Source organism: Camelina sativa, chromosome 6 (genome assembly GCF_030686135.1).
Source record: "Camelina sativa cultivar CO46 ecotype springtype chromosome 6, ASM3068613v1".
In the NCBI taxonomy this organism is placed as follows: Eukaryota; Viridiplantae; Streptophyta; class Magnoliopsida; order Brassicales; family Brassicaceae; genus Camelina; species Camelina sativa.
In genome coordinates, this window is record NC_141885.1 from 23,378,190 (window position 1) to 23,393,242 (window position 15,053).

The 15,053-nt window shown below is 32.6% G+C and overlaps 3 protein-coding genes across 5 annotated transcripts; 1 reads left to right on the plus strand and 2 right to left on the minus strand.

Moving 5' to 3' along the window:
• Positions 1-35: 35 nt before the first annotated feature.
• Positions 36-1,558, plus strand: LOC104792505 (uncharacterized). 2 transcript variants are annotated; one of them, XM_010518676.3, is made up of 4 exons: positions 36-394; positions 662-773; positions 1,080-1,136; positions 1,226-1,558. In XM_010518676.3, the coding sequence occupies exons 1-4, from the start codon at positions 264-266 to the stop codon at positions 1,316-1,318; spliced, it is 393 nt and encodes a 130-aa protein (XP_010516978.1). In that variant the 5' UTR covers positions 36-263; the 3' UTR covers positions 1,319-1,558. The 2 variants fall into 2 exon arrangements, with proteins under 2 accessions (XP_010516978.1, XP_087310673.1); XM_087454547.1 differs by having other exon boundaries at positions 152-394; positions 669-773.
• Positions 1,559-2,414: 856 nt separating this feature from the next.
• Positions 2,415-3,744, minus strand: LOC104792507 (CASP-like protein 5A1). Of its 2 annotated transcripts, XM_019246957.2 has the most exons (4): positions 3,624-3,744; positions 3,258-3,524; positions 2,893-3,025; positions 2,415-2,784 (listed from the first exon to the last, which is right to left on the minus strand). In XM_019246957.2, the coding sequence occupies exons 2-4, from the start codon at positions 3,476-3,478 to the stop codon at positions 2,596-2,598; spliced, it is 543 nt and encodes a 180-aa protein (XP_019102502.1). In that variant the 5' UTR covers positions 3,479-3,524; positions 3,624-3,744; the 3' UTR covers positions 2,415-2,595. The 2 variants fall into 2 exon arrangements, with proteins under 2 accessions (XP_019102502.1, XP_010516979.1); XM_010518677.3 differs by lacking the exon at positions 3,624-3,744 and having other exon boundaries at positions 3,258-3,621.
• Positions 3,745-6,753: 3,009 nt separating this feature from the next.
• Positions 6,754-9,912, minus strand: LOC104792508 (cytokinin riboside 5'-monophosphate phosphoribohydrolase LOG3-like). Its single transcript, XM_010518678.2, has 7 exons — positions 9,653-9,912; positions 9,218-9,315; positions 8,990-9,020; positions 8,378-8,477; positions 7,443-7,513; positions 7,217-7,360; positions 6,754-7,124 (listed from the first exon to the last, which is right to left on the minus strand). Exons 1-7 carry the CDS (start codon positions 9,773-9,775, stop codon positions 7,044-7,046), a joined length of 648 nt encoding a protein of 215 aa, XP_010516980.1. The 5' UTR covers positions 9,776-9,912; the 3' UTR covers positions 6,754-7,043.
• Positions 9,913-15,053: the final 5,141 nt, after the last annotated feature.

Sequence of the window (15,053 nt, forward strand, 5' to 3'; positions counted from 1 at the left end):
TGAAGGAGGTTAAAATTAGGGTTTACGAATAGCAGAAATTACGAGTTTAGCCTTATTCGTAGTCGGGCCTGTAATGGGCTTTTTAATCTAAGGAAGCTTTCACTAATCCGGTTATGTTCGGTTTAGTTTAATACTATTCTCCGGTTTGATTGAACCCCGAAAAAACAAATCGTTGACTCTTTTGTTTGCTGGGGAGTGAGAGAGAGAGAGAGAGAGAAGAGAGGCTTCTTGGTTTGGGGCAAGCTCGTCGTGGATGTTCTAGAATGGCGGGAGGATCTGAGAGGAAGACGATACTGGTGGGTTTGGTTCTAGCTCTTGTTCTTGGTATCGCTGTTTACTTGAGGCTCTGGACTATCGATTATACTCTGTCTTCAGATGACACTGAACGCTTAAGGTTTGTGAAAAACGGTTCTAATTCTCTATTTGGTTCAGTTTAAATCATTGTAAGGTCTGTGTTTTCGTGTTGTTGATTTGCTTAAAGTATTGGTTTTTCTTGATGGGTCTTTAATTTCAGTAGCTTTGGATTTTTCCAACTTTTATGTGAATAGAGACTTTTCGTTATCTATCTCAGCTACAATTTATGGAATTAGGGGTTTTATGGTTAGTGTTAGAATCATTCAAGTAAATGTGAATGATTTTGAGATTTTTACAATTGGTGTAGGAAACAGTTTGATTTGGCTAATAGAGAAGCAATGGATGAATCTGCAGACTGGAGGAGAATGTTTGATAAGGAAGCTGAGAAAGCTTCTAAATGTACAACAGAGCTCGCTATGGTATTTTTCTAAGCTCCTCCTTGTAGAAATGTTTCTTTTTTTTTTTTTTTTTGAATGTATTTGTTGTGACACTGAACAAGACTGTCACTAGTGATGTGGTTGCCTTGTAATTCTCAAATAATTGCATCTGCTATGGGAATGGACAGCTTTGTCTTCTCTACTTAGATTTCTTTCGCCGTTTGTGCATTATGTGTTTGAAAACCGTTGATCAGGAAGCATCAAGCGCATAGCACTACTCTGAGTCCTTGAGTGTAGTTTTCTTTCTTTATTTCTATTGATTTTGAGCATTGTCTTGTTTTCCTACAGATCAAAGAGTCATCTGGGAATGGAAACGGCAATCAAAAGCTGGAGTCATTACAAAAGGTGACATTCCCCACTCAAGAATTCAAATTCTTTTTGTATCGTCTTACGTTGGATGCTCATGGCTCATTAGTTCACTGTCTCTTGGGTAGGAAAATGCGGCATTGCTCATTCAGATAGAGAAATTAAAACAAGAGCTTGAAGCTTCACGGTTAAAGTGTCGCTCACGACAGGCACCCCGTTAGAATAATCTTCATGATATGTTGTCAGCGATAGTCCACTGGTAAGAAAAATCCTGGATTGTCATAGATGTTTCATAGGCTCTTTCGTGGGATAGTTTTCCAAAGAAGCAGTACTATACAACAACACCAACCTTATAACCTTGTATTGATAAATCAACTTTTGAAATTTAGCTCTCAGGTCCTTTTAACTGAATTCATATTGTAACTCCAAATGTTTATTTGATCCTTGGGTTGGTTTATAAATACTAGTAGGCAAAGAGCTCACTTTTAGTTTTTGAAGAAGGTTTGCACTTGTACATCACTGTGGTTAGCCCCGCTTGTGTTGTGTTCTTGCCTCTTAGGTTCCGTGAGGGCGCAGAAATAACGGTTTGATTTTAAGGTGTTAACTGTTTAGAACGACCATAGTTGAGTATCATAAAACTTTTGCATTAGTACTTTCAGATTTCTTTGACTTTTTAAGCGACTGCTTTCTCCTTGTGATCGTTTTGTTGCGGATGGATTGCGTCACAACTTTTTCTGTTTCCTTCATCGAACCGGTCTTTACGCTAGGCAAAACATGGTCATAGCTGGAAACTTTAGTCAAGTATTGTCATTCGTAGATTTTTAGTAACCAACAAACGAAAATATTGGTTTCATTACGTATCATGTGAAAATTACCGTTTTATAATATTTTCGTTAAACGAATTGGTCAAACTCCATTCCATCACACCCATCAATTCTTTACTTTTTGGACAAGAGACGAAAATTATAAAACAAGAAGATTTGCGTTACTGAATACTACTGATTGATTTCAATTCATCATATATCTAACTTCCCTGTTTGTTACTCAACGTCGGACCTCCTGACACTATGGAGAAGTTTAAGTTGCTACACTTCCTCTCAACTCAATACGAAAACACACACAAAATTGGCAAATCATATCACTCCATATCATTATGCATCATCCTTATCTAACTTGGAAGTTGGAATCTACAAATAAGTTACGTTTCAACATCATCTATTCACCCAAACAGCCAAACCCAACCACTCACTCTCCTTCTCCTCCTACCTCAAGATTCCACATATATCACTATCTTGTTGATATAAACTAGATGACTCGTGGAAAAAATGACATGACTTCACTTAACCGATAAGATCAACTACCATGATTTTTCCAATGTAAAAATCTGTTTCAAAACATTAATAAGCTAATGGAGGGATAAATTATACTCCTCCACCCTTTTATTTACATTATACTAGGAAGATGGATTCCTCTGAACTTATCCTGTGTGCTATATATTTTAGTGAGTGGCTAAGGACCAGAAGTTGAGAATAAAGGAAGGAGACACAGCAAACCAGCTGATGAAGGCCATTGCTGTGGCGGTCTCAAACCTCGTACAGTGATTCACGTTACATTGTCCAAGATCGTTGATGAGTACAGTTATGCCAGCTGACGCAGATGCAGCTGCAAACGTAAGGGTTGATGTGACCTGCAAACAAATGAGAGAGATGGGAAAAAACAGTCATTCGCAATACCTCTTAGTAAACTAATTAAAACATCAAAAACAAGAGATTGATATTTGTATTAGGTATTTTACTCCATCTCCGATTGTGAAACATTGAACAGCATAGTGATTTCGAAGGCTTCTTCTCACCAGAAGAGCATAAGCATCAACAATAAAAAGAGACAAGCTCCACAGGCTTTGCAAGCTAACCGCAAGAACCAAGCAACTGTCACATATCATAAGAGCTTTGTCAGATTCATATTGTCTAAACCCAATATTGCTCAAACTAAAATCCAATTTCTCAAAACCAAGAAGTCTAATTTCATATCAAAACCCTAATTTCAAGCCAACATCAAACAAATTTGATTCCAAAGACCTACTAAAAACCCTAAAAGTTTACAGAATCTTAAATTCATCGAATTTGCTAAAATTCTATGTCTAGAGTCAGTTTAGACTACCAGAAAGCGGTGGCGGAGCGGAAGTCGGAGGTGGTGACCATGACGGAGACGGAGATGAGAGCAGGGATGAATTGAGAGAGACGGAGGATGAGACCGCCGGTGGTTCCGGGCATGCCCTGCACATCTTTCATCCTCACTGGTGGTCTATCGATCGCTCCGGTAGTTGGAGCCATCGGAAGAACATCCACCGGGTGAATCGCCGGCCGGCTTACGTTCATCATAAGCAGCTAAAGGCGAGCTTTGAACAGTTCCCACCAAGAACTGCAACTGAAAGTGACGTTTGCGCTTGGTCAAGTAATAATATACTTTAAAAAAAAAAATGTGATGTGTTTTTTTTATATTCTGGCTTATGGAACAGAATCTTACCACGAAGTAAGCGACGAGGGTTTTTTACAATGTCTCTTCTGGAGTGGATGTACCATAACCTGGATAAGGGGACAAGTACTTGTGACGGGGATTGGGCAACAATGTTTGCACTGGCTGTTTGGCGGGGATGGAAATGGCGTTGCTGTGATGTTTTTGGGGAGAAATTGGTCTGCAGGGATCGGGTCTCCTTTGTAAAGAAGCTTACAATGGATGTGACAAAGGCACAGTCGATTACTGTGAATCACTCCGGAGCGACAACACGGGTGGTCCGAGAAATTGGCTGGGTGGTTCCTGATTAAGGGTGGTTTAAGCTTAATACTGACGGAGCGTCAAGGGGTAATCCAGGTATGGCATCCGCAGGAGGGGTGTTGAGGAATAGTGTGGGTGTATGGTGTGGTGGCTTTGCAGTACGTATTGGACGTTGCTCGGCGCAGTTGGCTGAACTTTGGGGCGTCTACTACGGGTTGAGTTTTGTTTGGGAGGCAAAGGTTACGAGGTTGGAGGTGGAGGTGGACTCGAAACTGGTGGTTGGTTACCTTACGACAGGGATAGGAGACTCTCATCCTCTGTCCTTCCTGGTACGTCTGTGCCATGGCTTTATTACGAGGGACTGGATAGTCCGTTTTCGACACGTGTATAGGGAAGCAAATCATCTTGCTGATGGGTTAGCTACTTATGCGTTTTCTCTTCCTTTAGACTTTCATGTTTTTAACACGGTCCCGGAGTCTGTTGATGGACTCCTACGTGCGGATGCTGCTGGTCATTTGTGCCTGAGACATATTCGTGTGTAATTGTTCTTTGCTCTTTTAATAAAACCTGGGGTAATACCCCGGCCCTTTACCAAAAAAAAATTTATTAAAAATTTTAAATATTTGACAAAATATATACAACTTTACTACTTTATTGTAAACTTTAAAATCCATTAAACAGAGTAACCGACGTATTTTTTTAAAAGAAATTAATAACTTTTTAACAAGAACAAAAACATAGTATTAGTGTCGGTTCGATTGATTAATCTTTTTAACGTCTATTTGAAAGATGTTGACGTCTAATTTTACATTTTTTCATAAATTAGGTAAATGTTTGACTCTTTATAGGTAAGTAAGTTATCCATAATTTTATTTAAAAATTTGAGACATGATCTCTAATCTCTCACGTTAACTAATTTTATCGAAATAAGCACTCGGTTGTGCGTAGTTTATTTATGATACAGATTTGATGTACTTTGTTCGATAATACTAAGGATAGCGTTATTTAACTAAAACGCACACAATTTACTTAATTTAAAAGCCACTCTAGTTATCTTCTTATAATTAAAAGAAGAGTACATTTAGTAAAATATCCGAAATATTAGCTTTATTTACATCAATTGCCACTCAATTATGATATCAGAACTCAATTAATTGAAATTGAAAAGGGTATAATTGAGTTATCATAAAAACATTAATAAGAGACAAGGATCCGCATGATTTTTGGTTGGATCATTACTAATATAGAAATCATGGTTTAAATACTATATTCGAAATTATGGCCACCGAAGCTGACAAATCGCCGGGTGGAGCTTTGCCGCAATAATGCTTAAACTGGAGTAAAATTTGGGAAAACAGATAAATGTTCTATTTTGTTGTCAAAGTCAGTTCAATCTATTGTGAAATTGGTGAAAAAAAGTATACTTAAAACTGCTGATGGTCATAATTATGGTTTTGAGAAGCTCATGCGGAGAAGATGACTTTAAAGTTACCATTCTATCATTTACTCATATAATTGAAAAATAAAACATAACGAATAAGTTACACTCCCGACCTATGTCCTCAAATCAGCGGTCCTTTTTTCAAAACGTGATATATAAACCAACAAGTAAAACTTATATTATTTTGTTTAAAATGATGATATTATTATAAATTTCCTTTTTATAATCTAAGAAATTTTGCAACCTTTTTATAATCTAAGAAATTTTGTAAGGAATTAATTTCAAGAACTTAGACAAGTTTACAACAAGAATTACTTATTAAAAAAATTAAACAAGATCCACAAATGGAAACAAATTGTAAGCGGAAAAAATATTATTCTTGAAAATCCTAAATTGACATGCTCTAATATAAGGTCATGATTTAAAGAGAGGTTTTTTCTCAATTTTTTTGTTCAAATCATTCTTTAACTTATTTCCAAAAAGATTCTTACACTACATCTAAAAGAAATTAGAGTCCCATAGTTAAAAATTATCAAGAAAATTTTAAAATATTCTAAACACTTTTAACTTAAAAGATTTAAATGTTTAGTGGGTCATGTGATAGAGTGGGTTAGAGTTTATATAATGAAAGTTGTTACGTCAATCTGTTCCCTTCCAATCACACACATACCCGAAACTCAAAAATGTATTAGAATTTTCTAATATATAATAAAGTATATTATAAGAAATTAACTTGTGTATAACAATTACAATGATATAGTAGTCATATTTCACACGGTAAAATTTATTCGGAAATTCAACGAACAATAACCATGTTTATTTTTATCTAATCTCTTACTTTATTCTACAATAATACAAAATGAAGTCTTATTATTTAAATAATATATTTATAAGCACATACAAAGTATAGAGGAATTAGATGCAAACACAAAATAATGTCAGAATAAAATAAAAAATGATCATACGGTGTACCGCTGGTTAGATAAAAAAATGATCATGCGGTGTACCGCTGTTTAGATCCTAGTTTACTTAATTTCTCATAACAGTTTGAATATTTCTCTAAATAAACGTTTGATTTTTTCCCGAATATTACAGTTTATATTTGAGTTAGTATTACATTGGCTACCCAAAAAAACACACACTAAAGTTTTTTTAAACATTCCAAATATAGTAAAATTAAAATGAAAAGATTTTATCATGAAATCTGAATTATAAAGAAAAGATGGTTGCTTTTTTAGATTTCCTTTCTTTTTTTTTTCTCTTTTTCTATGACAACAATTTTAGATAAAACTTTTCTAGATTTTTTGTTGTTTTCGTTTGTTTTTTCTGTTGTTTTTTTTTTTTTTTTGGTTCAGAGACAATCTCTGTCATTGAGTATTGACTATACATAATATATGTTTTGTCGGTATTGATATCCTGTGAGGAGATAGATAATGTATGGGACGACACGAAAGTGTGAATTGTTTTGGTTACAAAGGAAAGAGTTTGAGCACTTACAGAATTTAAAAAGAAAAAGAAAAAAACATTTGGCTTGGAGTTAAAAAGACTTACTAATAATAATTTACATCAATTAAGAACTTCCTCCGTAGTGGAAACTAATCATAACCTATTCCTTCCTTTTATAGTAAGATTAAAATCCTGAAAATCTCCGACAATTTTCATATCTATATATATGAAAATATTCAAGTAGATTTTTTTTTTTTTTTAAATATAGATAAACTTGATCTTAATCACTCTTCAGAAGAGTAGCCAATCCGTTCCATCTCCCAACAAAGCTTAGTTGCAACACTTTCATGGCAAGGTGCATACTCCTACAAAACAACAAGCACTTTATGAGATTATGAAGATATTCAGAAAATTACAATGATCAATATATATATCTTCAGTTTTCTTTAATAATTACCTCTAGCATTTTCACCAGCTCTTTAGCAGTAGGTGCGGAGACGATGATCTCACGAGCAGTCGGGCTAATGAATCCTTCTTCGACGGCTTTGTCAATGAATGAGAGCAGAGAGTTGTAGTATCCATCAACATTGAGCAAACCCACCTGCAGAAAAAAATTGTTATTAATCTTGAATATCTCAAGCCTCGTTTATGAAAATCTGAGAGGGTTTATTTATTTATTTTACCGGTTTGTCATGGATACCAAGCTGAGCCCAAGTTATGACTTCAAGCAACTCTTCAAGGGTTCCATAACCACCTACAGTGTTCATACAAAACTTTTAGTATATTGGTTTGGTTAGATTAAAAAAACCCAGAAAATTAATTAGTTAATTTGATATGATCAATTCAACACATGTACAAGAAAAACCAAAATAATAGAGTCTTCTCTCCTCTCTCTTACAAAGTTTGTAGTACATTGGTAAGAATATGATTGCCAAAGCAAGATCTTTGAAAGAATTTGACTTTCCATAATGATTTCAGATTCAGTGTGGGCAAAAATATGCTATATGTGGGACTGTTTCAGGTTTTGTCTCTTACCTTGAAATAGGTAAGAAGAAAACTTTGGTCACAGTAAGACTATACAAGCTCTATGGATAGTACCTCCTAAGTTAAAAGCAGAGCAATAAACAGAGTAAAGAGAAAAAAAAAATAAAGAGTCTAATTTTAAGTGCCAGATGTTGATGGGTCAAGGCCCTTTATCTTAGACTGTAGAAACTTTTAATTATTTAAAAAAATTTCCATACCAACAAAAAAAAAAAAAACTTTTCAGTGTAGCTTTCACCCTGCAGCTTGACCAAGACAATTAACCATGTTTTTTAGTTTTACCAATTTGTTGTTCTCTTCCCTCTTTGGCAAAATCAGTCAAACTTCTTTTTTCTTTTCATGAACAAATATTCCTCTTTTAAGCATTTTATTTCCCATTAAATTTTACTTTTAGAGGGCCTAAAACTGGTGTTCTTGAGGCTCATGTGTCACTAGAGTTTTGACCAATTTTTTCCTTAAATATCATCATTACTTGGTTTGAAAGAAAAGCAAAATTTGAGGTTTATATTATAAAAAAAAAAAGCAAAGCAAAATAAAATGATGAGAATTTGGGTGGAGGGGGTTTAAAAACAAAAACCTGGTAAGGCAATAAAAGCATCAGAGTGCTTAGCCATCTCAGCTTTCCTTTGGTGCATATCTGCAACTGCTCTTACTTCTCCTACTGTTTCACCAGTCAACTGTAAACAAAGAGCACATCCACCAATTTTATTTTTTTTAAAAAAAAAAATATAATAAAAGGAAGTAATAATTAAAAGTAGTTAAAGGGAAAAAGCAGGTTTGGACTCTTCTACAGGCAAAAGCAATCATGGCAATGCAAGTAATCGTAAAATATTGGCTGTTTACATTTTTGAATCTCTTACATATATACTTCACTTTTTTTTACAGAACCCTAATCTAGTTTACCTCTTTTTCATCATTTTCTTTTCATATCCCTTTTTTATTTTTTAAATAAAATAATACAGACAAAGAAGATATTTTTAGTTTAGGGTACCTAATTGAATAAAAGGGAAAGAAGAGGAGGCAGAAAAGAGAAACTACTCATAATCATTAGACTTAAGAAAAAGGGTAATAAATAGAGAGAAGAGTAAAACTGAAGCAAAGACTGAAGATTAAATGGGTTTGAATGGTGATTTGGATAACTTATAGATAAAAATTAATAAACAAATAAAAAATCTTTAAATTTGTTTACCTCTCTAGGCATGAGGGTCTTGGGAATGATTCTGTAGAGTGACAACAAGATGACAAAAACAGAGGTTTGTTAGAAAGTTATTATTAAGACAAATTGTGTTCCATCAGAAACTCAAAAGACTGTTTTCTTTTGTATGATAAAGATTCACCAAAGTTGTTAAGAGAAGAGATTAAAAAAGAAAGAAAGAGTTTTAACTAAAAACTGATTTGACTAAAAAATAAAGTTTACCCAATAACATGACGACCACCATCGTGAACAGCTTGTGAAACCAAACCCATCAATCCGATGCTCCCACCTCCATAGACGAGATCAATATTCCTTGAAACCTGCAGAACCAAAAAAACAGAGTTACACATGAAGCTTAGCTTTGGTAGTAAAAAAAAAAGTCTTTGAGTTCAACATGAAGCATAGATTCCAACCCATTTAACAAAACAGAAACTAGAATAATCTAAGGTTCTATCACTAGGCACGTTAAGAAGAAGCAAGCAAAAATGCTCTGCATTTGCAAAAAGTTACACATCTTGTGAACATGTTCATCAAAAACCTTCAAAATTTACAGTTTTGCTGACCATAATGAAGCTAAAAAAGAACATCATCATCTTATTTCAAAACCCACTAGCGAAAATGAAAAACATAAGTACGTAAAAGAAAGTCATGTATTACCAGTTCGTTGCCGAGATCAACAGCAGCATCTTGGTAACTACTCTTCTTGCCTTGGCTGCTTCCACAGAAGACACAGATTCTTCTGAACTTTGACTTTTGCATCGTTTCAGCTGTGATCTCCATCTCTAAATTAATTTAAGAAAACCTAAAGTTTAAGGTTAATCAAACTTCTTAAGACAGTTTTACGAGTGTCAAACAAACCTAACTGATATCTGAAAACTCTGTTTTGTTTTTTGTTGTAGTCTATCTTCACCACTAATGCTTTGGCTCAAGGATGGCTGTTAGTTATATAGTGCGTCTTCTCGGCATGCGTCATCGATTAATGTATATTTTAATATATTACTTTATTTTTTATTTGGCATTTTCAAAAGTACGACACTTATTAAGAGAAAAAAAAAATAACGATTAGTAAAAGTTTAGCAATAGAAAATGTTTTCCTAAAATTGGAACAATAATAATAATTTTTTTTGGAAAAATACTAAAAACACTTATAAGTTATCCTAACATATGAAGAAAATATATAAATGAGTTATAAAATATAGTTAAATATTTTCGGATATTTAAAAAAATCGATATTTTATTGAGAAAATCAGAAGATATATACATACATATATATATATATGTATGTTTTTTTTAATATTCCTTTGGCATTCCTTAAATTGTTTATATTAACTGAAAAAAGAAATTGATTTGTCTTCACACGTGAGAGATAAAAGCACGCGCGTCTTTCTCCAACCGCACATACAGTTCATCTTTGGCACGCGTGACCAAATTCTTCCTTGTGTTAAAAGTGTTAACTCTCCTCTTTTAAAAATAAACGTATCACAATATTATGGCTACTACCATAAACCTTCGTTGTGGTTGGAAGAAAAAACTTTGGTTATGGACCTTATGGGTTATGGCTAGGCAAGTTCATGTATGTAGTGCTGACAGGAAACACTTGAACTCACGATACACATATTACATAGTCGGGAGACGGAGTCATAAACCCCGACTATTTTTGAAGAAGAGAGAAAAATATATATTTTATTATGTAATCCTTTGTTTTAAAGTAGTTGTGACACATAAGCTTGATTCATAGTAGGCTTGTAGAAAACTAGAAGATGCATGCTGATCACTCTCGGTATTAGTACATTATCGAAGCGCAGTAGGCAAAATACATATGTAGAGGCTCATAGAGACTTTGTGAAATTAAGTCCTTATTATTCAAATATTTTACTTTAAATTTGAACGTTGAGGCTTAATTTTGATGTGGTCATCGGGTGGGATAAACATTCGCGTGTACACTATTACGATTTAATGTTCCAAGAAACGGTACAATATTGCGTGTAAGATTTTATACATCTAGATCATAAACAAGTTTTATTATACGAGTACTTCATGAATGGTTACAGCATAACAGCAATGTAATATAGGAATGTTTTCCTAAACTGGCTATCTATAAGACCCTATGCGCGGTGAAGATTCATTAAAGGGTGTGTGTGAGTATAAGATCTTATATCTAATTGTTCACAATTGCTTTGATATATACACCAAATGCCACTTACCTTTCCATCAAATTATTAATGATAAGAATAAAAATGTTTATGCTATCGTTTGTAAACCGTACAGGTATACACATTTACAATGAGAAAGCACGATATTGTGGTACACATGTTTATAGTCGAAGCTACCTAGCATTGGTAAAATAATAGACACAGTCACGCAACTACTCCCTCTGTCTCATAAAAATTAATGTTTTGGAATATTTTTTTGTCTTCAAAGATTGATGTTTTGTAAACTTAAAGAAGTAATCATTGAAAATATTCAAAATTTTGAATTGTTATTAGTTTAAAATTAAATAATACTCCCTCTGTCTCATAAAGATTGATGTTTTGAGATATTTTTTTGTCCCATAAAGATTGATGTTTTGTAAACTTCAAGAAGTAATCATTGAAAATATTTAAAATTTTGAATTGTTATTGGTTTAAAATTAAATAATACTCCCTCCGTTTCAAAATATAGGATGTTTTAAGCAAAGCACGCAGATTAAGAAGTCTTTACTTTTAACAAGTTCAACCAATCAAAAACAATACTGCATAATATAAAATACTAAACTAATCTAAAAGTTGCATTGAAATTTGAAAGCATCCTATATTATGAAACAAAAAACTTCTCCAAAACATCATATATTTTGAAATATGTTTTTTTTAAATATGTAAAAGGTTTCAAACATCAATCTTTATGAGACAAAGGGAGTATCTCTTTAGTCAAAGAAAAAAATATATTTAAACTCAGTAATCATTGTTTTGTTAAAATGTGTAAAAGCTTCTAAACATCAATTTTTTTACGAGACAGAGGGAGTAGTTGTTTTTATCGATCACATCACATGCTCATCAATTTCACCATCAATCAGATTTAAGTTTTTTTAAAAGTATGTCCAAATGAATAAGAACAAGACATGAAAAATGGGATAGTCGCGTGTATATTTACTTCTCTAATATGCTCGTAACAATGTCATGCTGTAATTTTCTTTTATGCATGTATATAGTAAAGCCCTCTTGCTATTTTTCTTTAAGAGAGCTCTCAATGAAACAAAAGAGACATTTTAGATTTTTAAAATTGACTGATCAGTGATAAAGTTCACTCACTTTTATTCCCTTTATGAAGAACAGGACAAATAATCCATTTTAAAAACAATAATATAATTTAGGGGAAACAATATTGGACAGCTTATATCTGGACAGTATAAGATGGGTACAAACGTTATTTACTGATACTCATGCAAACAAAAACAAGGAAAGGAAAAAAATAGCTAAGACAAGAATAACCCACTAATATAACTAAATGAAACCCATGGAAATGTTATGGGTACACCAATAGATATATACACATTTATTTGTTTTTATATATCAAGGAATAAAGAAGTTAATGAGATGATGATGTCTGAGATATGGAGCAATGTGCCAATTGATGATTGAAATAAGAAACACAAAGTGAGTTATGGCTTTTATTACCAATGTAGCCCAATTCACCCTCCCTATGTAGACAACCTTCTTCTTGTTCTTTGCATAGGAAACATTTCTTCTATTTTTTATTCCCCTATACTCATTTTAACCTTTTTATAGTTTTACTAAAAAACACTTCTTAACATTGCCCCATCTTCTTGTGTAACTAAGTTGTCATTCTAATTCCACTTGGTCTTATCGCTCCACGTTTTATTGTGGTATGAGACAGACAACGTGTGTATATAGAGTTTCGACAGATGATAATATTATAACGTTTCCGAATACTATTGGTGGGCAAAATGTTTTAAAAATCATCAGAAGTGGCTGTATCTATTTCCAACTCTATCTTTGCTAGTTGATAACGTTAGAAGTGGATGTATCTTGAACGCTATCGAAGGATGAAAGATAACACCAATCAAAACCTCTAATGTTAGCCAATATTATCATCAAAACTCTAAATTCACTAATTAACATAAAAAATCATCATCATTAATCAAACATCTAGTCATATTTTAGTTGGTTTATAAAGTATATATGGACTGACAACTCAATTTAAAATGTTCCACTTGAACAGAAATATTCTCCGAGATTCCTTCGTTTCACCTAATAAATCCAGAAAAGGATCTCCTATTTGATTCCATCCTATAAGCCAGAGTGTCCGAGAGCTTTTTAAAAAAGGTTAATTAGTCTTTTAATTTGGTCTTTTCTTTAATTAGGGTTCGCTTAAAAACGGATAGGAAATACTCATAAAAATACTATATATAGTTTCATTCAAAGCCTATGGTATAACCCTATTGGAATTGTTGGCTTGGAATGACAGTACCCCACATTCTTAATTAGACAGTTACAATATACAAATCATGTACTTAATTTATTTGTTTATAATATATGTTTTAAGCGTGTGAATATTTAACAAAGAAGAATTAGATAGTTGCAATCCCAATATCTGAGTAGATGCTGCCCGTTCCTTCTATGTAGGGGTTATAGAGATTACAAACACATAAGTAAGTTTATAAATTACTGTGTTTTATTATCTGCATGCTTGCATGCGCATTTTTTTTTGTTCATCTCTAGTTTGCCTCCACATTCTTCTTGGGGTTTTCACTTCCGACCCAATTTTTATTTTATTATAGTAACCATGACGATGCAGTGATATCACAATTCCATCCGACAATACTTATTCTGTTTAAATTGAAATTGGGTACATGAAGTCTTGTAAGGAATCAAAGAAAAACAGAACTTCGAAAAGTGGATATTTTTTTTCTTTTGATAAAACGAATAGTGGATATTTTTTAATTTGAAGACCAAATTCTTCTTTTTAACACAAAAGGTTAATGTTTTTTCTTTAACCGGTTGTTATGATGTCAAAGTTTTAACGGAATTCTACATTACTTTAAAAAGACACTTTGGTTTTTGTTGTTGTTTCAAAGAAAGTACTAGTTGCCAGAGATGTAGTTCATTTTGTTTTAAAAAGGGGCTATAAATTTCATTATAAAGTTTTACCAAATTTTTTTTTTTTTTATCATAAAGTATTCTTAATGTTCTTGGAATGGTCAACATTCGTTTAACATTTTTGAATTTACAAAAAAGAAAAGTAAAAAGGCAGTTAAACTTAGAAAAATTCCGAAAGCTGAGAAACTTTAGTTCAAAAATCAAAAGCCAGTTAAATTTTTAGGGTAACGTTGACCGTTTTATGATTACTTCAGTTAAAACTTTGAATTTATAACGATATTCATTTCATATTTAAACGAATACTCAAATACAATTTTTGTGTATGTAACTTTGTCAAAAGGCGAGAGTAAATTATATTACCGACAAAGAGGCACCAAGTTATTAGTATAATACAAGCTCATCTATTTATTATATGCATGTATTATTATTGTATATATAGTACTGACGAAGCAGAAAAGTTTCCACACTTTCCATCTGACATGATATTTTTTTTTGTTAAAAAGTATTCAATCCCGACAAATTGGAATGTATATTTTAATTTGATTGAATGTTAAGTAAGATGAAGAAGAAATATATTAGTATTAAATTTTCGTTTTTCAGTTTTAGCTTTAGTTCATAAAAATCTGTTTATTTATTTATTTTACCAACCTGGAAAAAGATATATTTAAACTAATATATAGCTTTGTATTGATATTAAAAAGTGAATTTATTCTTTCAGAGGGTAATCATAATTAACGAATGAGCTATATATATATATGTTATATATTCTCTAAACAACAGCATTGTATATATCAACATGAAAGTAGGAAATAGACATTGTAGAGAATTTCTATCGGAAAATGTCTGTATGCTTATTATGTATCCGGTCAATGATAATTTCAAATCTTGACGATCTATCTTTCATGAAAGTTGTCTACAAAACTCGTAAGTTTGCTTTATAATTAGAAACATCAAGATTGATT

What these genes read in the sequence shown, in the direction of transcription:
- LOC104792508 (XM_010518678.2), bottom strand. Translation starts at nt 9,775, where the DNA reads ATGGAGATCACAGCTGAAACGATGCAAAAGTCAAAGTTCAGAAGAATC. An exon ending in TGCTTTTATTGCCTTACCAG is followed by an intron (nt 7,514 to 8,377) that starts GTTTTTGTTTTT and finishes TGAACACTGTAG; the next exon opens with GTGGTTATGGAACCCTTGAA. An exon ending in AGCTGGTGAAAATGCTAGAG is followed by an intron (nt 7,125 to 7,216) that starts GTAATTATTAAA and finishes GTTGTTTTGTAG; the next exon opens with GAGTATGCACCTTGCCATGA.
- LOC104792507 (XM_019246957.2), bottom strand. Translation starts at nt 3,478, where the DNA reads ATGATGAACGTAAGCCGGCCGGCGATTCACCCGGTGGATGTTCTTCCG. An exon ending in CGCTCCGCCACCGCTTTCTG is followed by an intron (nt 3,026 to 3,257) that starts GTAGTCTAAACT and finishes GATATGTGACAG; the next exon opens with TTGCTTGGTTCTTGCGGTTA. An exon ending in GTTTCACAATCGGAGATGGA is followed by an intron (nt 2,785 to 2,892) that starts GTAAAATACCTA and finishes ATTTGTTTGCAG; the next exon opens with GTCACATCAACCCTTACGTT.
- LOC104792505 (XM_010518676.3), top strand. Translation starts at nt 264, where the DNA reads ATGGCGGGAGGATCTGAGAGGAAGACGATACTGGTGGGTTTGGTTCTA. An exon ending in GATGACACTGAACGCTTAAG is followed by an intron (nt 395 to 661) that starts GTTTGTGAAAAA and finishes CAATTGGTGTAG; the next exon opens with GAAACAGTTTGATTTGGCTA. An exon ending in GTACAACAGAGCTCGCTATG is followed by an intron (nt 774 to 1,079) that starts GTATTTTTCTAA and finishes GTTTTCCTACAG; the next exon opens with ATCAAAGAGTCATCTGGGAA.